Source organism: Leucopleurus acutus (genome assembly GCF_964270905.1).
Source record: "Leucopleurus acutus genome assembly, chromosome: 15".
Lineage (NCBI taxonomy): Eukaryota > Metazoa > Chordata > Mammalia > Artiodactyla > Delphinidae > Leucopleurus > Leucopleurus acutus.
This window is the reverse complement of record NC_139157.1, coordinates 50,178,287-50,203,697: the sequence shown is the minus strand read 5'-3', so window position 1 is coordinate 50,203,697 and position 25,411 is coordinate 50,178,287. Positions and strand designations below refer to the sequence as shown.

Sequence of the window (25,411 nt, the reverse complement as noted above, 5' to 3'; positions counted from 1 at the left end):
GCCCCCACCCTCCTGCCAGCCTCAGGTGTCAGCGGAAGCTGTTCTCGCTGAGAAGGAAAGGAATTTGTTCCTTCAATGCATTACAGCAACCACTGCACAGTCACTCTCTGGTGAGCTCATGCCCTCAGAATCTTACAGGCCCTTTTCCTGAAAACCTCTACTCAGGTTCCCTTGGCTCTAGGTCAAAGGACATTTAAGTGACACAGTGTTATTATTGCCTCAGAAAAAGTCTCTCACCTCTCTTCAACAGCTGGAACAACTTGGATAGTCACGTGCAAAAGAATGAAGTTTGACCATTACTTACACCATATAAGAATTGACTCAAAATGGACCAAAGACTTCTTTTTTTTTTTTTTTTTTTGCGGTACGTGGGCCTCTCACTGTCGTGGCCTCTCCCATTGCGGAGCACAGGCTCCGGACGCGCAGGCTCAGCGGCCATGGCTCACGGGCCCAGCCGCTCCGCGGCATGTGGGATCTTCCCAGACCGGGGCACGAACCTGTGTCCCCTGCATCGGCAGGCGGACTGTCAACCACTGCGCCACCAGGGTAGCCCCAGACCAAAGACTTTTAAACGTAAGAGTTAAAACTATAAAACTCTTAGAAGAAAAGAGGAAAAAATCTTCATGACCTTGGATTTGGCAATAGGTTCTTAGATATGACACCAAAAACACAAGCAACAAAGGAAAAAAATAATCTTGACTAGGAGTGTGGCCAGCCATCCTGTATGACTGCACAAAAGAACCACATCTGCTTTTCATCCCGTGGAAGCTCCAGGAAGGTGACCCTACCTAAGAGGTGTCTTTTACCTCTGCACTTGCTACAGAAGCTTCCCCTGTTAGCTCCTGGGGTGGGCTATCTCCTCCCCATGACCAGAGGGGCGCTCCCTTACATGTCTTTCCTGGCTAACCGTTGATTACCATGCCTCTAGCTCCTTCCCAGGCCTCTCGCCTTCACTTTCTTCTCCCTCAAATAGCTCATGGTACCACAGACTGCTGGAACTCACTTTCCTTCACACACCCAGAAAGGAAGGCCCAAGAAACTCCCACAGATTCTTTCTCCCACGTTACAAAGCAGTCAGGGGAAAGATGTGAGGCTTGACCTCAGACTCCGGGCCCTAAGCCCAGGGCTCTTTCCTGGGTAGTTCACACCAGACCTCTGCTAACTGGAGACCTGGGAGGTTGGCGACCCCTGCAGGTGCCTGTCTGCAGGAGCCGATTTGCAGGAGAGCTTTCGGCTCACACTGACACTGACGGGAAAGGAAGGAGTTTCTTGGTGCCGAAAGGAATAGAGAAATAAGAAAAAGAGGGATGAAGGGGTTCTGACCCTTAGCCAGGCCTGTGGACCGGTTTTGAGCCCCCGAGGGAGGAGCAGGTGAGAAGTGAGGATCCTCTGTTTGTGAATGGCTGTGTGAGGCTCTGGGCGGAAGCAGTGCTGGCCCGGGCCCTGGAGACGAGGTGCACAGAGGACCAGGAGAGCCCACCCCAATGCTCCCACTCCAGGCTGGCCCCAGACCACACTCTCCCAAAGAAAGGGCTCCCGCAGCTGGGGCAGTGAGATGGCATGAGCTGAGGAGCATGATGGGCTTGTTTCTGATCAGAGGTGAGACTGCACAGCCACAGGCACTCCCAGAAATTACTGACAAGAGACTGGCGGTAGGCGGGGCTGGAGGGGGCTGGGGGTGACTGTCAGTGGACTGATACCGTGGAACATACATGGTACACATCATGACACTCTGGCCCTGAATATCATCTTCTCAAGCCCACATTCACTTGTTCATTTATTCAACAAGTATTTATTAAACATCTATGTGTTCTGGCTACCATTCTCGTATCAAGGATACCCAAAGGTGAGCGAGAGGGACAAACCCTCTGCTCTCAAGTGCTTACCATCCTGCTTAGCTGTGCAGTTCCATTCTCTTCTCCTTGGGGTTCTCCTCTCTAGGACCCAAATGAACAAGAAGTATAATATGCAGTGAGAAAAATAATAACCAAGAAAGAGATGGTTTGGAGCGTCTTTAAAAACTTGCTACAGGGCTTCCCTGGTGGCGCAGTGGTTGGGAGTCCACCTGCCGATGCAGGGGACGCGGGTTCGTGCCCCGGTCTGGGAGGATCCCACATGCCGCGGAGCGGCTGGGCCCGTGAGCCATGGCCGCTGAGCCTGCGCGTCCGGAGCCTGTGCTCCGCAACGGGAGAGGCCACAGCAGTGAGAGGCCCACGTACCACAAAAAAAAAAAAAAAAAAACAACTTGCTACAGAGGCATTAATCTTTCTTTTTGGTGAGGTTCTCGAAAACAAGGACTATCTGGGTGTGGGACACTGTACTGAGGGCTCGGGGAACATGAAATGATGCTGTTCCACACCGGATGAGCTTTCCTCATGGCAAGTCATAACCTCAGAGTGTGTCCTGGCCAGAGAACTAAGTGTGCTCTGCCTGGAGCTGTTTTAGGAGACCAGCTGGTACAAGATGCAATCACATGGCTTCTTAAGAACTTAAGCCACTTAGTGCAAAGCCTGGCAGATCTTTAGTGGTGGGTGCTAGGCTGAAACAGGAGGTGGCACAGTGCGTGGTGAGCAATGGTTGGCTAGGGGCTTGGCCCCTGCAGCTTAATTAGAGGGCAGGGGAAGGTAGGACCAGTGTGTGTGTGGGGGGGGGGGTCTGGAGCAGCTGCAGCCAATGGGCAGAGTAGCAGGGGACTGGAGGAGCCAGGGGGTCTCCACTCCTAGTAGAAAGCGAGCTGCTTCGAACGTGGCCATCTATGCCAAAAATTCCTTCTCTTAGTTTGAGTTTGAGCTCTCAAAATCAAAATGGTTTAAAAAATTGAAAAGCTTCTGTTTCTATCCATACCCTAATAAGAACTGTCACAGTGAAGTTAAAAACAACAACAACAACAACAAACCTGATTGACACACTGTTTATTTTAACAATCTCTGGGTGTGAACTTAGAAAACACCCAGAAAGAATGATTTCACTGAGACTTTCAGTGCTGAAACTTCACGCTTCTTGATCAGTCAAGGCCAATGCACTGTTTTCGAAGTTCAGACAGAAATTGTTTTATCCACACTGCATCATGGGATAATCATCCTGTTTATTTCTGAATTTATATTTCCTCTGTGTTCCCATCATAGCTTTTCATTTTATGGGCCTTGTAGAGATGAAGTAGGAAGTGAGGGGGTGAAGTGGTTTATTTGAAACTTTTTACTTTGAGGTCTTGTAGATTCACATGCAGTTGTAAGAAATGATATGGTGAGGTCCTGCGTACCCCTTACCCAGTTTCCCAGTGGTAAGATTTTGCAGAACTATGTACAACGTCACAGCCAGGACAATGACATTGTCACTAACAAAATCCATCATTGTCAGATTTCCTGTTTCACATGTACTGGGGTGTGTGTGTGTGTGTGTGTGTGTGTGTGTGTGTGTGTGTGTGTGTGTGTGTATTTAGCTCTATGAAATGTGTCTGGGGCTCTGATGCAAAGTGCTTTGCAAGTACACAGTGATTATGATGAGGTTTTCATTGGTTTGTGGCTTTTACTTTTGCTTTCCTGGTAGATAATATTGTGGACCCAATTTATGTAATATCTTTTATCTGAATAGTAAAAAGAATTGTATGATTCTTCACATCTCAATGAACATAGGTGCTTAGCACCTTTAGCTCTTAAAGATATTGCTATTAGCAGCCCAGATACTATCAGCTCGATTTGGGACCTGCTAGGATTCCTTCTGCCTGAATGCTGAAACTCTACATTTCCTTGATCACCTGAATTCCCACAGCTAAATTAAACTTTTTTCCCTCTATTTAAATTTTCTTTCTTGTCATATTGCCAAGATAATATATTCTTGGGCTGGTAACTCAGTACAGAAGTACATTGTTTTGAAAATCAAACAAACTGAATTTGAGAGCCCCAAGAAGTGGCAAAGTAAGCCTCCTGGGTGAGCTCCTCTAGGCCCACGGGTCTCCAGACTGGTTAGGGGGCTCCTTCTCAGGGCAACTCATTGCCGTCATCACCCAGGAGCGCTGAGAAGCCTCTCTCTCCTAGGGCCTCAAGCCCTGGAGTCACAGCCTTCTCTGGGGCTGCCAGGTTCTGTGGGGAGACACTTGTACACGGGTGTTACTAGCACGAGTCTTGAGGAACAAACTACTTGATGGGTCAAGTTCTTCTCTCCCTCTGTCCCTGCCTTGTCAGCACTTCCTCTGGCCTCCTTAGGCCCCCGGCCACCCTGACTTTCCCCGGGGCAGTGGCCAGCCAGGCCACACCTTGGACCTCATCGTCTGGCTCTCACAACTGAGCCACTTCTAAAATCTCTAGCCCTCAGCCCTCTCTCTGACTACAACCTCCTGCCATGGAATGCTGGAGCTTGGCTCTATCTCAAGGGTCATGTAGTTCACCCTCCACATCTCACAGGTGAGAAAAGCGCAGCTGTTCGGGGACATGCCGAAGCTAAGGAGTGGCAGACGCAGCATTTGAAGCAAGGTCTCCTGACTCCTGGTCCAGGACTCTTTCTAGCGCAGCACACTCCTCATTCCCTCCCTCAATCCACCTCATCTGCTCTGTGCCCTGGCGTGACCTCTGTCCTCTACCCTCCCCCAAACCTTCAGACCAGCACACTTTCCTCTCCCTTTACTCCCCCATACAGCCTAGGCCTGTAGCCCGTCCCTTCAGCTTCAGAATTAAGCCTCTGGGCCAACCCCGGTCCTGGTTGTCCCCATACACACTATTTCTGCTCTTCTTCCTGGGCCACGGGGCATTGTACAGAAAGCCACAGGAGTGTCCTGACTAGATCCACCATGAACTTGACCAGTGGACAACAGGAGGCAGGAGGGAATGAGCAGATACATGTCATCGTCTTCCTCTCTCCTGTGGGCTACCCCAGGGTGAGTTCCACCTTGCAGTCCTTCCAGAGGAGTGCCTGGTTTGTATAAATATCCCTACCCAGTGCCCTGGCTTTCTAAGGGCAAGGGACCATTCAAAGCCAAGGCAAGGAGGTGGGGAGCTGTAGGAGCGTCCAGGGAATGGCAGCAGTCCGGTTTGTCTGAGTACGTGGTATGTGTAGGAACATGGCCTCCAGAATCACACGAGCAGGGCTTGAGTCCTAGATCCACCATTTTTACCAACTGTGTGACCTGGGCAAATAAACTAAACCGCAGTTTGCTTGCATGTAAAGTGAGAATAATTGCAGAACTTCAGGGTTGAAAGATTTGCCAGTTTAAAGTCATCGAAGCACTTACCACACGGCTAAGTGCTGTTATACCCCCCAAATAAATCCTGGTTATTATAAAAAGGTAGAAGCAGCAGCTGCAGTACAGAACCCAGAGGATCTGGGATATACTTTGGTGGTCGATGGGCACACAGTGAGAGCTTGTGAGCAGAGACAGGCCCATCCGGGACTGTGGTCCATGACAGTTACTTGGCTGCTGCCTGTAGGATGGACTTGGAGCGGGAGGAGAATGGAGTGGGGTCAGAGGGACCGGGTGGGGAGTAGATATAAAAAGTGCCAGGATGGCATGGTAACAGGGTGGGGGCACATCAAGGATAGCACCCTGAGTCTCTGAGACTCATCTCTGAGTCATGCATCGTAAGAGTTCTCTCTTTTCCTTCTGCTCTGAAGCCAAGGATTCTTGGGACACCTCTGCCTCCTGTTTGGATCCTGGCTGAGGCCCTCAGACAGGGGAGCTCTGACCTTCACTGGGGCTGGGGTTCTCCATGCTGGTTGCTGCATGTTATAGCTTCCTCAGCAGCTCTAAAAAACGCCGAACCCTTTGCCCTGTGCTCCCCTCCACCAGCAACTGGACCAACATCGGGGTTGGTGCTGGGCACAGATGCTTTTTTTTTTTAATTAATTAATTTGTTTTTGGTTGCGTTGGGTCTTCGTTGCTGCATGCGGGCTTTCTCTAGTTGCGGAGAGCGGGGGCTACTCTTCGCTACGGTGCGTGGGCTTCTCATTGTGGGGGCTTCTCTTGTTGTGGAGCACAGGCTCTAGGCGCGTGCGCTTCAGTAGTTGTGCCTCGTGGGCTCGAGAGCACAGGGTCAGCAGTTGTGGCACACGGGCTTAGTTGCTCCGTGGCATGTGGGATCTTCCTGGACCAGGGATCGAACTCGTGTCCCCTGCATTGGCAGGCAGATTCTTAACCACTGTGTCACCAGGGAAGTCCCCAGATATGCTTTTTGAAGCTCTCCGGGTGATTCTAATGGCAGCCACGATTGGGCAGCAGTGAGACCAGGGACCACAGCCTCACTTCAGGACTTGGCACCACAGCACCCTGTCTGGGCATTACTCGTTTGGTTCTCTCGTTCCAATCAGGACAAGCAACTTTCAAAATCTCTTGCCTATCAGGAGACATTCTTCATTAGTTCACCCAGACATTGTGGCAGATGTTGTCAGCATCTACCCAACAGCCATTGCCCCTTCTCCCTGATGAACAGCCTCCAGTTTGGTTCAGGTTGTGGCGGCAAAATACTGAGAGAAGATGGGCTCCTCCCCCAACCCCCAGGGGACGAAACTCGATTGATCTAAATCAATCATAGTCATAGCCATCCTCTTCATCTCTGCCAGCAACTGCTGTGGGGACACGTGACACAGTTCTGGCCAATGAGGTGTAAGGAGAACACAGCTGAGGCGTTGCTGGGACATTTTTTCCTTCTCGGTGTAAAGAGTGTATGGAGAGCACTCTGCCCCTTCTCTCTCTCTTCCCTGCTCTGAGACGCTATCATGTGAGAACGCACAGGTCAGTGCTGCCACCACTGTCTTGTGACAATGTGGGGAGGAGGCATGACTGACACTCCTTAATGCCATCCCTGAGCTTCAGGGCCAACCCTGAAATAGCCCACTTTGAGATTTAAACAACATAATAAACGTCCTTGGTATTGAAGCTACTTTTCATAGAGTATCCTGTTATTCACAGCTGAAAGCTTCCAAAAGATATAGGCATCCTCACTTAGTAATGCCTCACAGGTGAGTTCGACAAAGAATGGGGGTTTCTGATGGTCTCTTCTACAGGAGGTACTTCAGCAGTTGTTTTAAGATGAAGCAATTTGTAGCTAAGACTCCTGACTCAATCCCTGAAAACTAGAACCCTCTCCCATCCAATGAAATACTAGGTAGTTAGAGACTCTTTGTGATCACCTGGTAACTAAATGGACCCTCTTTGTTAGCATCCTCAGCGATGCTTGACTTGGCTGCTCCTGCAGAGAGTGGCCCAGGTGGTGCAGGTTCCATGGTAAGATCATGTGTTGAAAGGCAAAGACCGAAGGTGCACAGATTAGAGCTGAGCTCCATTAAATAGACTTTTCATGTAATTTTTTTTTCAGTGAATACACTTTAGGACCTTTCCACAGTCCTGTGTCTATCCAGTTCCATGAAATTAGTTAACTTCCATTGCACTGTAAATTGTCACCAAGTTGCATTCTAATGTATTTGTACCTTTAAATCTGCGTGCAAAGTCTGCATAGGCTATCAATTTGATGAACGCCTCATGGGGATACGTGATAAAAATAATTAAAGCACCGAGATTCCATATTGGCAAAAGCAGAAAGTATCTCAAACGGAATATTAGAATTCTAAACTGGTGATTTTTATTTCAAGCCAGAAGCAATTATTTCTTCTCTGTGAGTCACATCTTTGTTATGGTCATAAAAACCATTGAGGGAATTGTGAGCATGAAAGAAGTATTTATTTAGCTTGTATCTTTTCAAGAATATGTCTAATGTACAAATAAAGACAGGTTACAGATATTAAATATGAAGTATATGTAATGTAAACTAGTATAAACTATAAAACACACTGGTCGTCTGTGGTTGAAAGTAGCTATCATTCTGTTGTACTTCTGCATCTTAGGGTACGTAAAATTATATTATTACCTGCTCTACCACCTATATAATTCTCACCTTAACCCCAAATCCAGAAATCCAGCAGACATTTTCGGGTGAATGTAAAGATTCTTAAGTTCCTCTTGCTCCCTATAGCCCCACACAGGATATACTTTGAGATAAGTGAGGGGAGAAAATGAAGAGCATATCTTAACAGCGTCGGCAGCCTAGGAGGTACCTCTCAATGCTGTGAACAAGAGGCCTCAGCCTAAAAAATTACATGTGTACAATGGTGTATGACACATGGGACCTGGGCATCAAAAACACCAGGTCTCAGATCACTTTACTAGCTGTGTGACTGTGGGCAGGTCACTTACCCTCTCTGAACCTCAGTTTTGTCCACTCTCAAATTGGGATAATAATCCCCAAACCAACTACCTCTCAGGCTTACTGTAAACTCTAAATAAAACAATAAAAAGGAAATGCTCCAAATGAAAGCAGTTTAGAAACTATAAAGTGCTTTATAAATGTTAGAGACTAAATGTTTTCCTCTTTTTTTTTTTTTTTCTGCGGTACGTGGGCCTCTCACTGTTGTGGAGCACAGGCTCCGGACGTGCAGGCTCAGAGGCCATGGCTCACAGGCCCAGCAGCTCTGCAGCACGTGGGATCTTCCCGGACCGGGGCACGAACCCGCGTCCCCTGTATCGGCAGGCGGACTCTCAACCACTGCGCCACCAGGGAAGCCCTAAATGTTTTCCTCTTTAATACTTCTAAGGTATAAGAAATGTCAACAATTTTGTTTCTAAAATAATTCCACTTATAAGCTTAACTATGTCCAATTCGGTTAAATAGCCATCAGGTAACCATGGAGGAACAGCCAGGTCAATATAATAGGCCACTGCTATGATATCCTCAAGACGTTCCCATGTCGTGCCCTTTAGTGAGGTAAGCTGGGCAGCTTTATTGCTTTTAAATAACTGCTGCCTATAATTCTGCCCTTGTCATTCTTTTCAGTCGTTCTGACTTGCCTGGCAGACATTTCCTGGCCAACTGAGCCGGTCAGCTTCACGTTCCAGTAGTGTGCTTACGAGGTCTATTTTAGCCCAAGATCCTAGGGTGCAAAGACCATAGTTAGTAATTGACTGTACAACAGGTTTTTAAACTGAAGTTTCAAATGAGATGGTAATTGTATAATCATTAGTTCCAAAATGAAGGTGAGGCAAAGTCTCCAGAGGGCCAGTTACAAAGAAACATACAGACTCCCTGGACCTAAGGGTCCAGGCTGAGGCTAAAAATAAGGACTCAGAGAGTGGAGGAGAGGGAGGATGTATGAGAAAATTTCTTTGGAGTGTGGGGTTGCCAATTCCCTCATCTCAAACTCAGCAAGAGGGGCTTCCCAGAGACTGCAGTAGGTGGTCCTGGGAAAACTAAAGCTCCATCCTGGGATAGCATGGAGGGGACTGCATGGGCCTGCACTCTCAGAGTCTCAGGGGCAAGAGATGTGTGGGATTTCCCTGGGACAAGATGTGGGGCCATCTTGGGATCCATCTGAAGGGTCTGGAGTGAACCCTGGATTTCTAGGGGATGAGAAGGAGTTACAAGCAACCAATAGAATAGTACTGCACCCACCCAGAGTCTCAGGGAGAGAGGTCCCCATTAACAGGAAACTCTGAAGGACTCAGGAAAGACCCATGTGGGTTGCTTTAATCACAGGCCAGGCACAGCAAGCTCAAAGCCATCAGCTCCAGGAACGAGTGCTCTAGCTCTTGGCTTCTCCTTTCCCAACTTCCTGCCCACCTCCACCCAGGCTGGGTCTTAAGGAGCCTCTATTCAATGGGGAAGTGGTGAGCCTAAGCCAACCGCATCCCCTCTGGGAAAGCCAATTACAGACCTTAAGCCTGAGAAGGGAAGAGAGTGATGAGGCCTTACTTCCAAGTTAAGTTTGATGCATTTGTTTATATCTTGTACCCAACATTAGAATTTTGGAACGAAGCTGTGGTTGAGACTTAGTTACTAGAGAACTATCAGTTATCTATAAATGAGCAGAAAACACAACTCTACCCAGCTTTTCATCCAGGGGCAGGGGAAGATAACCAACACTGAATATGTTTTTAAATGGCAGTGAGACACAAAACTAAAGTAGCATTTGGGTCATATCTCACAAGTTGTGAACTCAAAGTACTAGTTATGGTTTACATTAAATGGGCAAAAGTCCCTTTGCACAATAGAGTCCAATGGCCAGTAAAAGGGACTTGATATGATAATTCAGGTCGAGTCACTAGAAAAGATTTCAACCCTGAAGAACGCAAATGCTTTGTTTCAGGTCCTAAAATTACCCAGTAATCTAATAAGTATTTATTGTTTGTTATATGTGAAATCCTGTTGGGTACTTTGAAGAATAATTAGATTCCTCTAGTTCAGGTTAGTATCATTTCCCACCTAACACCATGCCTTACGCATAGTAAGTGCTCAAAAATATTTTCAATTTAATTATTCTTTACAAGATACTTAGCACCAAGGGATGTGGCATTTTTCCAATGTTGACAACAACACTTCAGCTGAAAAATCCCCGTATTTATAAAATGTGGTGCAATCCTGAATGGAGAGTGATTATGGTCTCACTTGTATTTAACACTGTAAAGTGTTGCCGAATGGTCTAACAGGAGAGAACAGGATTTAAACCAGAAACATATAAATGGGGTTCTTCTGCCAGTCAACTGTGATAATGCAGTAGGAGCAAAAAATGGCTGCTTGATGGGAGGCCTAGACTTGAGTCTACCGCTGTCACTCACTAGACCTCGGGCCCCGATTTTGTTTCCTATGAATGGGGATGCCAGGCTGGCTACCTCAGAGTGCCAGGGACGCTCAAAAAGATACTACACAGTGAAATACTCTTTGTAAACTCTAAAGTGCTTCACAAGTGCAAGGTCTTAATAATAGCAACAGTTTAACATTCGTTGACTGCCACATGCATAGCACTTTAAATCTGTTTTCTCATTCAGTCTTCACAACCACCCCCAGACCTAGCTAGGTACTTTTATTCCCTCCATTTTACAGATGAGGAGAGACTGAGAGAGTTAAACAACTAGTTCAAGATTATACTGAACCGCAACTTGAACCAGTAAATCCTGAATCTTACTCCTAAACACTAAGCCGCTGTCCTCCTTATTGCAATTTAATACAGGCGCTGATATCTCATAGGGGCTCAACAAACGCGGTTCCGTAAATTGCTGATTTAAAAGCAGACGCCTTCCCACCCCCGCTCTTCCAAGCTTACCGGTCGCCCTTTCTCGCAGCACCTGATGCTCGTACTCCCGGCCACGGGCCCTCGCCCACGCTCCTCCCACTCCCCGCCTGCTGGCGCCCACGCCTCAGTGTTTCTACGCATGCGTTGGGGAGACCTGCGCAAGTCCAGTGGCCCAGCGGGGGCTGAGGGACCTCTCGGACCCTCCTCGCCCGGCCCCACCCTGCTGGGCCCCGCCTGCTCTCGGTGGCTGCTGCTGCCGCCGTCGCCGCCTGGGGAAAGCTGGAGGATGAGCTGAGTCTCCGCGGTTGTCACTGTCTCCACCGCTACCTACAGGTGCTTTGGGTCTGGCCGGAAGCCCCCTTCCCTGCGCCCACTCCCAACTCATTCCCTGGCCCACTCCGCCTGTCCAGCAGCTTCCTGGCTCTGCAGGGAGGCGGCCTGGGCGTCCCGGGTAAATAGTTTGTGTACGGTTACCATGGAGACACTGGCCGGCCCGGCCGAGCGGGCGAGCCAGCAGGCCGGCTAGCTGGCTGGCGGGCAGAGTGAAGATGCTGTTGCGCTCTGCTCTGGCCTGGACCGGTGGAGGAGGGGGTATTGCCGGGAGTGGGGAAGCCGCTGTCTGCGTGGGAGGTGAGGCGTCCCCCGTCGGTTCACCCGCACCCCTCCTGCTGTCGTCTGCCTTCTGTCCCTCTATGGGGAGAGAGGTGATGAGAGTGCCCTGTGCACGCCTGTCGGGGTCGGGCCGCGGCTGTCTTTATTTCTATACACTGAGCATTTAGCCAAGCGCGTGGTGCTTAGTAGAAACTCAGTAGTATTTGTTGAATGAGAGTGATAGACTGAGGGACTTTGTTTAGGCATACAGTGACCCAGCCAAGGTCACACGAATTGTACCTGGGCTCCTCTAGGCAATACATAGGGTCTTCTTTTTTTTTTTGTGGTACGCGGGCCTCTCACTGTTGTGGCCTCTCCCGTTGCGGAGCACAGGCTCCGTGGCCATGGCTCACGGGCCCAGCCGCTCCGCGGCAGGCGGGATCCTCCCGGACCGGAGCACGAACCCGCGTCCCCTGTATCGGCAGGCGGACTCTCAACCACTGCGCCACCAGGGAAGCCCCAATACATAGGGTCCTAATAAATAAGTGTATATGTAACAATATGCACTAAAATATATTGTACATACATATAATGCTTTTTATAATCCATTCCTATGAGTATCACAGCACATCTTCCATCTCACCCTGATTTAGAATTATTTTACTTGGTAGAAAAGGAAGTACCACTCTTTATTTGTATCCTATTTTGTGAATCTATAAAATTCTGATCAATTGTTTGACATAGCTGATATTCAGTAAGATACTTTTCTTTTTTCACAAAGCAAAACACCCTGGTTTAAATTTTAAAACTTATAAAATGTATGACAACACTGAACAAATGTCATTTCCTTTCTTTTGCAATTTCTTTTTTTTAAATGCAGCTTTTCATTCATGAGTAAATTTTTTGTTGTATCCTTTTATCACACAGTGCTTGGACAGTATTTAATGTTTTTTAAGGGCCAGGCACCATGCTAAAGCACTTTACATTAATTTTGTCATTTAATTCTCAAAACAATCCTATGAAGCAATTACTATTACTACGCACTTTTTACAGCTGAAGAAACTGAGGCTTAGAGATGTTAGAAGCCTTGCCCAAGGTTACATAGCTGCACATTGTCAGATTATTTGAACCTTTACTCCAGCATCTAAGCATTTAATCACTGCTTCTTTGGATACTCATATTAACACGAAAGTCATTCAGAATCATGGTAAGGGTCTTGAGTATTTGATTTGCAGGAAAAAGAGTATGGAGATGGCCAGTCTTTACCCTGTTGCAAACATCCTGATTGTGCCGTGTTACATTTAGCAAGAAGCCTGTTTCAGATGACTGTTAGCAGCAGAGGTAAAGACAGATCTTTATAATTAGGTATAAACTTATAAATGACAACACACAACTTTTCCCCTAACCAATAAGAAATATTTTGTTTGAAAAGGTCGCCAGTTTCAAATTTCCTACCGCTGGTGGTGGTCATCCGCTAGAGGTCCTGTGGACATCATAAACTCAAGACAGTGATGCAAGACAGAACTCAGCTGCTTCTTTCCCTTCAAAGTGCACATCCCCTCCTGTTTTCTTTTATTTTTAAAAAAAAATATTTTTTTATTTGGCTGTGCTGGGTCCTGCGACATGTGGGTTCTAGTTCCCCGACCAGGGATTGAACCCAGGCCCCCTGCATTGGAAGTGTGGAGTCTTAACCACTGGACCACCAGGGAAGTCCCTCCTCCTGTTTTTTTTTTTTTTTTTTTTTTTTGGTGGTACGTGGACCTCTCACTGTTGTGGCCTCTCACTGTTGTGGAGCAACAGGCTCCGGACGCGCAGGCTCAGCGGCCATGGCTCACGGGCCCAGCCGCTCCGCGGCATGTGGGATCTTCCCGGACCGGGGCACGAACCCATGTCCCCTGCATCGGCAGGCGGACTCTAAACCACTGCGCCACCAGGGAAGCCCCTCCTGTTTTCTTTTAAAAGGTCACCTTGCCCTCCCAACCTCCCTAAGTTTGCATACCCAGTGTCACCTCTGCCCCCTTCCTGCCCTCTCAGATGCCAAATCCTGTTGGTTCTTGTGTTCTTGGTGCACCTTACTCGTTCTCATCTCTCTTCTTACTCTAGTTCACCTTCACTCCTATGCTTCGGGCTTTCAGTGCCCCATCCACTAATCACAGCATTTATCAAGTCTTACTCCATGCTGGGCAACTTGAAGTGAAAGCAAGAAAGCAAAAAGGGGCTAAATTTGATCTCATACTACCCCATGGAATCAAGAATCAGATGCCATTTGAAATAAAGTCCCATGTGCTTTCTTAATCCACCGTAACAAATGTCTCCAATTCAGAAGCCATGCAGCCTTCATCTGGATATTTTCTAGCTTGGGTCTGTATTTGAAAATGGAGTCCAGCGATTACACAAATGCTGACTTTAAGCTGTACTTCATGTGAAGAGCTAAGGCTCAGAGTCTGGTGGGGCAACACCGGGTGCGCGGGCAATTCTAACCCAGTGAGGGGTGGGGTGTGCTAACAGAGACCACGGGGGACCTTGAAGAGTATGGCGGAGGGACACCTAGTTGAGGGTGGGAGAGGCATGTCCAGGAAAGCTTTCTTGAGGACCTCTAAGAGTTAGCTGGGTGGTTATATAAAAACTGCCTGATCTTGTCCCTTCTAGTTTTTTCCATCCTGCCCATTCCTGCCATCACATCATGCCTCAACATCTTTTAATTTGCTTATCAGCTTGTATTTACTTTCCTGACCTGCCATTCAGTTCTGTCTCTGCTACAACTCCAGTTTTCATTTCCAGAGCTCCTTCCTCTCCAGCGCACACCCCATATGTCCTTGATACTCTGCCTTGCCTCACTCATTGACTTGGTTGGAAATTCCTCCTCTATTCCAGCCCCAGTGTCAGCCATTGTCATTTGTTCAAATTCAGACCATTTTCCAGAAGCTAGCTCAAGCATCACCTCCTCTAGGATGTCTGCCTGACACCTCCCAATCAGAAATCCCTTTCTCTTTCATAATCCCATGGTAGTTTATCTCTATTTTTTGTATTGCCCCCATCAGTTTCTACCTTGTATTAAAAGCAGGTGGGTACAAGCAGGACTGATACCCAGCTGGTTCACACCAAGAAAGCTGCTCTACTTGTGAAAACACCGGCATGTTTCTATATTGGTGTGTAAATAGCTGTAGCCCCAGGGCCTCTGAGTCCCCACCTTCCACCACCCCATCCAGTGGGTAATAGTTTCAATATCAGCCCTGGGCGTATGTCTTAGGTTGTGTGTGTGCATGTGTGTGCATGCTATTGCTTACGACTCTATCCGCCTCATAGAGTTAATTGAGATGATGTACTTGAGAGTACTTAGCACACTGCTTGGTATTAAAGTAAATGTTGAAGAGCATTAGTGGTTGGTCCTTGCCTGAGAGTGAAGACAGTGAAGTCTGTGTTCCCAGAGATCCAAGGGGAGGAAACAGTTCATCTATACTAGCTGAATGGATTTGTTCTAGTTGTCAAGAGAATTTTTGTAAAGTTAAAATTTCTGTGATACTATTGTGTTACGGTTCAGGCATACTTTACTATAAATAGACAAGCTTTCAAACTCTGATCGTGTTTTAAATTGGCAAAAACCATCTCTAATAAGAATTTGTAATTTAATAATTATAAAGAAAATACTCCCCCCCTGAAAAAACCCCCACTTCTAACTCAGTTCACTTGCATTATTGAACATTTCCATGTTTGAGTTAGTTACTAATATATTAATATTGATATGATAATAGATTAACTGAGCAGATACTACATTATTGAAACAGTTTTTCACAATATAGCTGTTAAAGTGGGATTTGCGGGGAAGGGAGAGGCAAAGGGAGAGAGAAAGTTGTGTTAGAATTTTGGTAAAAATTTACAGACGAAAAGATTTTTAAACCCATTATGTACATTGTTTCCAGCAGTATTTGATCAATCTAAACTCCTGTATGCCCAAATAATTTACAGAGGTCTTAGAATTTGACCTCCTTCATTACTCTATGAAAGGGTATAGTTTTCAATGTAAACTAAAATACAGCCAAGGACAACCTTAGTCAGGAATGATGGTCCATTATTACTCATCCAAAGCACGTTCTCTAATCTTAATTAGTTTTGCCAGATCACCTTTGGACATCCCTAAGCTTATTAGTGCCGTGTGGGGCTAAGGCATCACAAACCTCATTTGGTCTTTGGAAGAAACTTGTTCATTGTACTGAAATGTCTTTTTTTCTTACTTCAGTGGGCCTTTTAAAAACAAACCAGCAAACAAACTTGCCATGGACACTGAAGTTAGATGTTGTGGTTCTGAATTTGTATTATTATGCATCAAAAAATTTTATATATATATATATATATACACACACACACACACATATAGTGTGTATGAAACACTTTATATTTATTTTTAATAATTAACACTGAATATTTTTTTAGTAAAGAGGATGTCATATCATATTAGACGTAAATGTACGAGGCCTGCCACAGTTTTTGTTAATTGTTCTAATGTACATAATTACGGAGACCTTGCTTAAATTGGAACTCCTATATCAAAAATTCCTAGAATAGTGTTGCTTATCTAGTAATTTATTACTGTTTTACTTCAACACCTGGCCTTTCCATATGAAAGGAACAGCATATTGTTTGCAGTTATCATATTCTTTTCCTCAAAAACTCTTATGGAGGGTAGAACTAAACAAATGTTTTTGTTGTCTGTTGTTAAGTAACACCTTAATGTATAGAATCATAATACAGTTAAGTCCTTTTCAGTTGTCTAAGGAATCACCTGTAGATTCTACTTACAAAAATGGTGTCTTTTTAGTTTCCTTGGGCATATGTCACAAAACTTTTCTGTTTTGCAGAAGTTATTCTAAAATTGGACAACTGAGATATATGAATAATTTACAGACCTCAGTCTCCCTGGAGATACAACATTTTTTTTTAATGAACACTGAATGTACTGATTAGAATTAAGTTTTTAAAATCTCGACTGTTTTAAAGTGTAGAGCTGTCAGAGGTGTGTTGCCAGGTTAGCCAGGCCTCCATGGGCACACGAGCATAAAGAAGGGTCTGCATTCTCATGGCCCTTATGTGTGACTTTAACTTTTTAACCGAGGGCGGTGGCCTGGGAAAGGATCATTTGATATCGATATTCGGTATTTATTCATGTAGGACATTATCTCAAGATGAAGGTGATTTGAATCAACTCATTCAAATATATCATAGGCAAATGTAAGGCTGAACCTTTCTCTGAGGCTACATTTATAAAAGCTACATTTTTAAAAATGTACATTTATAAAACCTGATATAGTTTGGATAGAGGCCCCATCTGACTGACTTTAATCTTTTTTTTTTTTTTTTGCGGTATGCGGGCCTCTCACTGTTGTGGCCTCTCCCGTTGCGGAGCACAGGCTCCGGACGCGCAGGCTCAATGGCCATGGCTCACGGGCCCAGCCGCTCTGCGGCATGTGGGATCTTCCCGGACCAGGGCACGAACCCGTGTCCCCTGCATCGGCAGGCAGACTCTCAACCACTGCGCCACCAGGGAAGCCCTAACTTTAATCTTAATACTAGCATTTTATGTGGAGGGCAGTGGGGAAAAAAAGGGAAACTTCAGTTAAACATTTTAGCAGAACCCCTCTGCCCTGCCACCCAGTATGTTTTTTATAGATTGGAGACTATGAGATGGTTTTCTCTTCCTGGGGTGTCTTCTTTCACGATTTATCCTCTTTCTCTCCAGGTTTAGCTTTCACTCTAGGTCTCTTCCCTGTGCATCATTTCCCTTAATCGCATGTATTCCCAAAGGCATCACTGTGCATGTCAACCTATTTTTTTGAAAGCTCTTTTCCCTTCCTGATCTTCTAAGTGTAACTGCGTGGTAGGTTTTTAATTAAAAGTTGTGATTTTCTTTTCAAGTTTAATATACAGGAATGGTTTAAGTATGTATGGTTGGGTTTGAGCACTCCTTTCTAAATGACTGGATGAAAATAGTTGATATTTTGTACCCTATATTTGCAGGGTGTGGTGTCTGCCTGAAGAACATTGCACTTTAAAAGGAAAGATGCTGTCTCCAAATGATAAAAAGTTAGAAAAGCTAGATCCGTTTTACCGACCTTCAGTGTCCGAGCAGAAGACTAGTGCAGAAATCATAAGTGAAGCACGAAATGCCTTAAGAACTGTTAGGACCCAAAGACCATTTACACCACGGGAAGACCAAAGAAAACTATTTGGACGTGCATCTTCAAGAACACCAGAAAATAGACCCCCGTCTTCCTTCAGGTATTTAAAATTTCTCTTGCCTATACACTCAAGTATATATATGTATGAAGATGACATTTTCCCTTAATTCTAGTTATGGATAGTTGCTTTTCTAAGTGTGACTTCTGCTAATTATACCTCCTATATCTGTTCAAGATTTCTAAAGATATTTCCAGACCTTGGGTCCAAGACGTTGCTTTGGTTTGAAATGGTTAATAATGATTGTCATACCAACTTTATAAAGTGATATGAACAAAGCTTTAAAAAAAATCACAGTATACATTCCTTCTTTTCATTATTCAATATTTACAATCCTCCTAAAAGCAAGAAAAGAGTTGTTAATAAAATGTTTAAAGTACTATGATGTTTAAAAATCGCTTCTTCCTTAAGGCTTATGCATTGAATGCTTTTACTTGTTTGGGGTCTAGAGTTAACTAACATACTAGAAATTTTTAAAAATGATTCTTTACAAACTAACACTTCTATTTTGTCTCCTGTGCTAGCGTCCATGCATCCAGTTTTGAGTTCTCTGATTCCAGGCCCATCTTTGGCACACGTCTCAGTCCACTAGAGCTTGTGAGTACTTTATATTACCACGGGTGCTATGAAATGGAATTGGCCCCAGTACTTGGAATCAGCACTTCTATATGCTAAGAAAATGATCACGTAGACCTAAATGTATTAATAATTTAATATGAAAGCAAATTCTTTTATACTTTTTCAAATATAATGGTTTGTATATAATGAAACACGTTTATTATTCACCTATAGTTTCATAACAAAGAGGAATTTTAGAGATATATAGTAACTTGGCAAACAGAAATGTTTCACGGTATCTTTTAAATTATGCATATGTATTTTATTTTCAGTAGTTACATATACAAATAAATTATAGATGCATGTACATAATCAAAGATTTGTTACCAAAAAAACCCTCCAGCAGTCTTCCATCCCCTTATTTTTCATTCTCCACTCCCCAGTGCTCTCACTTTAAACTCTTTTGGCACATTCTTTTGGTATTTACCTCCAAATTTTTAAATAATAACAGTGTCTTGCTGCTCTCTGACTTAGGAGCTTGAGGAATTATCTAATGACTTCCTGCTAGGGAAGATGAAGATTTAACCCTTGTCTGTCTTCCCACACACCTCCTCACAACACATTCACCCTTTCTGTCCCCACTGCTACTCCCAGTATAGATATATCATAATTTTGGTTAGATCCCTTTTCTCTGAGTGTGATTATATAAATTCTGTTTATAGCTGAGCCTTGAACTAATGATGATTAATGATGATTACTTCTCCTTCCCTGCACCACTCTTTGTTTCCCCTGGTGTTAATAATTGCCTTGCTCTTTTAGTTTTGTATTATTATTGTTTCAACTCCAAAGTCTTCTCCAGTGGCCTAAATTTCCTTCATATATTCAGACACATGAGGTATTGATTCATCTCCTTGGGGAACTTTTCACACTCCCTCCTGGACCACTTGCCCTGGGCATCTGCACACAGCTTGCTACTCCTTCCTGTGCTGGTTTTGTATTTCCTGTATCCCAAGTCCTCCTTTTTCTTGATTTACTCTTGTTTTAGCAGAGTACTCCCTCCAGTAGCTTCTTGAGAAAGGGTGTATGGGAAATGAATTATTTGAGACCTTGACTGCTGTTCTTTCTCTCTGGAAGTTTATAGGATTTTTTCTTTTTGTTCCCAGTGTTCTGAAATGTCCTGATGCTGAGCACTTTCAATGTGAAATCTTGCACCCTTCGGCTCTGGGAAACGTCCTTGAATCATTTTGATGTGTCTTCCCCTCTTTTCTGTTCTTTTTGCCCTTTCTGGAATTTATTATTCGGATATAGGATCCCCTGCACTGGCCCTTCAGTTTTCTTATTTTCTCTTTTCTGGTTCTCATCATTTTTTGGATGAGGCTTTATCTTCTAATCCTTTTATTGAGTCCTTTTCATTTCTGCTATGATATTTTTAATTTCCTAAAGCTTTTCCCCCTCTAAATTATCTTTTTTTAAATGTATAGTATTCTGTTCTTATTTAATGGTTGCAGCATCTTATCTCAGTATATTGATGGTAGTTTTGATTTTTTAATTGTTTGCTTCTTTTAAAATCTCTGTTGCTTTTGTGTATGTTGGGGGGAGGGCTTAAAAAAGAGAAATTTATTTTCTCACGGTTCTGAAGATTAGAAGTTCAAGATCAAGCTGGCAGCAGGGTTGATTTCTTCTCAGATCTTTCTCCTTGGTTTATAGATGGCCATCTTCTTCCTGTGTCGTCACATGGTCTGTCCTCTGTGTCTCTGTTGCAGTTTTATATTTGCCTTGGTCTCTCTTTTTTTCATAAGAGACTCTCCTCTGGTAGCTCACGCTGCTTGTTTGGCTGTTCTTTTTTGAGAGGGGAGGCATGTGGAATGGATTGGTCAACCCACAGTTGATATCTACCCAAACCTACATTTAGGGGGATTTGGCTGGGCTGTGTTGTTTGTGAGACCCTCAATAGCAATATCTTTAGGGCTTTCCTTGTGGGCTGCTCAATTCTCTGTAGAATATTTCTTGGAGGATAAAGACTGGTTGCTAACTGTTGGGCTGCACCCTGCAGGCCTGCAACGCCTGCGCTTGCCCAGCTTTAAGACTGAAGAAAGAGCCCAGAGTCGGCAATAGAGACATGAGTTATAGGGGGCAATTTCTCTGGCTCATTAGTTACCAGGGGAACCAGCAGGGGTGCATGCCCTTCACTTCCCCTTTGATAAGCTATCAGGTGGAGATGTTCTGATCTACAGACTAGAACAGTCACCAGCTGGGTCAGGGGCGAATATGTAGGAAGGTCAGTCATGTGAGTAGGGTTTAGGTGAAGCAGATGCTGCTCGTGCAGGGGATGTACAGAGAGCAAGAGATCAGTCATTTTGAGTGGCCTGACCATACATACACTGACTTCTAGGAGCCAGGAGGAAGAAGGTAGGAATGCCTAGCATTCAGTATGTAAATATTCAGTTAACATCTGTGTTTACATTAAGTACCCTGACTCTTGACTGTGCCTGGTTAGCCTGATTCAGAGACCCTCTGTTTCATCCTCTCCGAAGAACACACTCCCCATCTAATCCTGGGTTCAGTAGCCTGACGGCTTAGAGCTGGGAGGGAAGGAGTTACACAGACTTTCAACCAATTTTCCTTAGGCACCCCTGCCTTTATGCCCCTGCTACCGCAGGTACCTGGTGATACCAGTTCCTTAGACTTTCATGGAACTGGGGCGTCAGTCAAGCTGCTTCTCAGTTTTTATTACTGTTTATGTGTGTGTATGTTTGTGTGTGCATATGTTTGGGTTTTTTTTGTTTTTTTGCGGTACGTGGGCCTCTCACTGTTGTGGCCTCTCCCGTTGCGGAGCACAGGCTCCGCATGCGCAGGCTCAGCGGCCACGGCTCATGGGCCCAGCCGCTCCGCGGCACGTAGGACCTTCCCGGACCGGGGCACGAACCCGTGTCCCCTGCATCGGCAGGCGGACTCTCAACCACTGTGCCACCAGGGAAGCTCCGTATGTTTGTTTTTGATGAACTATTTTAAAGTAAGTTGTAGCCCTTATAAGACTTTTTCCACAAAAATTTAAGCATGCATCTCATATTAACAGGGATAGTCTCCTACACCACAATGCTATCATCACAGATCAGAAAATTAACATTACTCAGTAGTATCATTTAATGTATAGTCCATGCCCAAATGACCCCGATTGTTTCAAAATGCATCATATATTCCCAAAGTACTCATCAAAATGCCTCTGTGAGGAAGATTATACTTGTTCTTATATTGCAGATGACAAAAATAAGATTCCAAACTAGGAAGCATGAACCAGTGTGCAATAAGTATTGTATTTTGTCAGCCATCGTTGGCGTATGGCTTCTTGTACCTACAGCCTTGGAAACCACTTGGGTTTTGAGCCAGCAACAGCAAGAGGGCCCCCGGTTTAGCAGCCCAGTAGGTCTGACTTGTTGAAGAGTGGCTCTCCATTCTACAGTTCTGTCGTTTGACTCCTATGCTTTGTTTTTAATATTGCTGTAATTTGGGGGGACTCACTCTTTCCTAAAAATCTAAATTTCTAGAGTTCACATGGTCCCTGTCAAAGTATAGTTCTTGGACTGCAGGATTAGGTGTTAGGCAAAGATAATGTTGGCATTTGCCTCTGTTTAGGATCACTGCAGTTAAATTTCTTTACTGCAGAATGGTTGGGTGCTATGTGCAAATCAGGCTAAGAATAACTCCGTTAGTTTGAGTTTTTTTGTTAGAGTGGATTATTTAAGGGTCTCAGGTATATTTCGTTTTAAACCATAGTTAAAGTTTGGAGCTCCCGGTCAAAAAAACCTGAAAGTGGCCTTGTAACTACCTCCCCTTCCACCTTTTCTCCTCCTTTCCACTAGACCTTTTAAAGAACCCTTTGACTCTGGTGACCACTAAATTGACAAAGAGGGGAGATCAGGGGCAATGGGAGCCCAGGGAGAGGGAGGGAGGTAACGACCCCTAGAGGGTGGGGGAGGGGTGGTACATACTTAAGTCCCTTAAGGATGCAGTTGCTGAAAGAATTTGTGAAGACCTAAACAATTGAATTTCAGCACTTTTTGGATCTGGGACACTTTCTCAGGCTGGTTTGCCTTTTTTTTTTTTTTTTTTTTTTTTTTTTTTGCGGTATGTGGGCCTCTCACTGTTGTGGCCTCCCCCGCTGCGGAGCACAGGCTCCGGACGCACAGGCTCGGCGGCCACGGCCCACGGGCCCAGCCGCTCCGCGGCATGTGGGATCCTTGCGGACCGGGGCACGAACCCGTGTCCCCTGCATCGGCAGGCGGACTCTCAACCACTGCGCCACCAGGGAAGCCCCCGGTTTGCATTTTAATAGTTCCTCATGCAGCAGTCAGGCAGGGAAGAGGGACCCATTCCAGCTCCTACATTTAACAAATCCTCTCAACTCTTTGCACCTGTAGGCTGACAGCTCTCTGTCCCCTCCCCGCCCACCCCCTCCCCTTACTGGCCTGTGCTCCTCCCACAGCCTCCAGCAGGTGTGGGCTGCCTACACTTAGAAGCGCCCTGGGCTTCTGAGAATGACAGGAGAACTGACACTCCTGGTCCCGGCTCACCAGGGTTCCCGTTAGCACCTGTAATCTTATAAGTCAGGGGAAAGCACTGCAGTTTGCAGTCTGCCATGAGCATTTATATCCACCTTCTATGTAGGTGTGCCGTGCACAGCTTTCTCTTTCTCAGCAGCTCTCCCCCTTCCCACGACAGCTCTGAGACGTGGGGCTGTTGTGTAGTGATAGTTATTTCCGTTCTGCCACTCGGGTTAGTTAGCTGATGTTCCGATTTACAGGGTTGTATAAAGTAGGAAAAGAGATTGAGGAAATAGGAAGTTTTGTCTTTCATCATTATCCTTGTCAAAACAGAGTTCTCCTTATGTTTCTGAAACTTACAAAGCCTAGTTATTTACGCTCCAAGTTTTTTTTTTTTTTTGGCTGCACCATGCGGCATGTGGGATCTTAGTTCCCCGACCAGGGATGGAACCCGTGCCCCCTGCAGTGGAAGCATGGAGTCTTAACCACTGGACCACCAGGGAAGTCCCCAGGTATTTTTATTAATTAAACTTTTTATTGACATACTGAAAAGACACAGATCATAAGAGTACAGCTTGATAAATTTACGCAAACTCCACAGACTCGGTAACCAGCATTGAAGAAGAAAGAAATAGGTCATTACCAGCGCCCCAGAAACCACCTTCCCAGGGTGACCACCATCCTGACTTCTCACAGCATAGATTAGTTTCAGCCCGTTTTTGTATTTTATAGGAACCGAGTTCCAAGTATTTGACAAGTAAAACAAAACTGAATATATTTTAAAAAGAAAGGGACTTAGAAGCCCATATATACCTTTGGACTAGGGGTGGTCCAGGGTAAGAAAGAGCAGAATGCGAATGTCAAAGCAGTGTTTTTTCTTTCACTGTTTCTGAAACGGAAGGGTGACATTACAGCAGTGAATCACATGCTGGGAGTGACGGAGGAGCCCAGAGGACCTGTGGAGAAAATCATAGTAATAGAAATGCACCTACAATTGCCACATCCAAAGAGAGGTGTGTGTGTGTGTGTGTGTGTGTGTGTGTGTTCTGTTGCCTTACAGATTAAATTACAGCAACCTTCTGAGATGGGAGGTCTTGGACCCCCTTTTCCAGTCCTCATGTAGAGTGGGACCCCACCTTCCCAGCTGGTGATCCGGAGGAGCCAGGTCAGAAGCTGGTCAGGGCCCACCGTGTTGGGATGAGGCCAGCCAGACCCCTTAAATATTCTAGGGGGTTTGTCTTCGTTGATTGGGTTGTTCTATGAAAATAGTCTTTCAGTCTTCAAGGGACTCTAGCAGTTTTCTCTAACAGGACAGATCTTGAAATCTGACTTTTCCAGTACCTTGGTTATACGCCAGTCACTGGCTAGTATTATGACACAGAACTTGAGGGAGGTAAGGTTCTCAAGTGAAGATTTAAACCCACTTGCAACATTCTCTGAATTATAAAATGAAGTGAATTTTACAAGAAAAAATTTTTACTCTTGTGCTTCAAAAAAGCTATTTTGCTCCACAGAGTGAAAGAACATTTTGTAGAACCTGACATGATAGAAATTGATGGCTTGTTTCATTTTCCCTTGGAGAATTAAAAATGCTTCACACGCATCACTTTATATTTTAAGTAGTCCAATGAGGTATAGGTTTAAATGGGCTACATAATTTAGTAAAGGTCAGTAGTAAAATGGAACTAATTTTTTATTATGCAAGCAATGACTAATTTTGCACTAGGAAAATGATGCCTTTTATCAAGGAGCAGTTAAGGGGATTTATCTTGCCATCCAGAGATAATTCAGTTATTCCCTTCTGGGTAAAAATTAGCATTGCAAAACCACATTTTCTATTTTATAAGATCGTTTATTTAGTACCCGAAACATTTCTAATAGTTACGGCATCTGTAAAAGCAGCCATTTACTTTGTCTGCATTATTATTGTTTGGCAGACTTCTCAATCTTTGTTTCAGATGCAAGGTACCTGCAGAGTACAGACATTTTGAGATAAGAAAACCTTGAATCCACATTCAGTATTGAGAAGGTTATACTTATGTATTTCATCTTTCATAATTAAATGTAAAGCACTTATTTGCCTATATCATACTCTTAGATTTTTTTTGTTGCTATTAGTTTCATGGCCTAAGTCACATCCTTATGAATATTTTGCAACAAATTAAGGAGGCTGTAAAGTAAACCGACTCTTTATTAAACAAATATAACATAATTTATACAGATAGATGAGTGTTGTCTCCTTCAGAATAAACCCCTCTGAATTCGGGATCTTTTTTCCAGCAAGGTTGCCTCAGGATCTAGGGTCTTAGCTTTTGAGACTTAAAAGTAACGTGGAACCAAATCTGGTAAATACGTAAAGGGTGAGCAGCTTACCGAGATATGCTGGGGAGGGAGCTAGCATATCTTGAGTCTCCATAAGAAGACTTGTATATATATCAGTG

General features: G+C 44.8%; 1 protein-coding gene across 1 annotated transcript in view; it reads left to right on the top strand.

Annotated features, from left to right (window-relative positions):
* The first annotated feature begins 17,680 nt into the window (after window positions 1-17,680).
* ARMC2 (armadillo repeat containing 2) overlaps window positions 17,681-25,411 on the top strand; it is a 100,445-nt gene continuing 92,714 nt past the window's right edge. Inside the window, exons 1-2 of the mRNA XM_082856015.1 lie at window positions 17,681-17,913; window positions 18,396-18,468. Of these exons, the coding sequence (XP_082712141.1) occupies window positions 17,696-17,913; window positions 18,396-18,468 (291 nt within the window). The 5' untranslated portion in view covers window positions 17,681-17,695. The remainder of the gene's footprint in view (window positions 17,914-18,395; window positions 18,469-25,411) is intronic.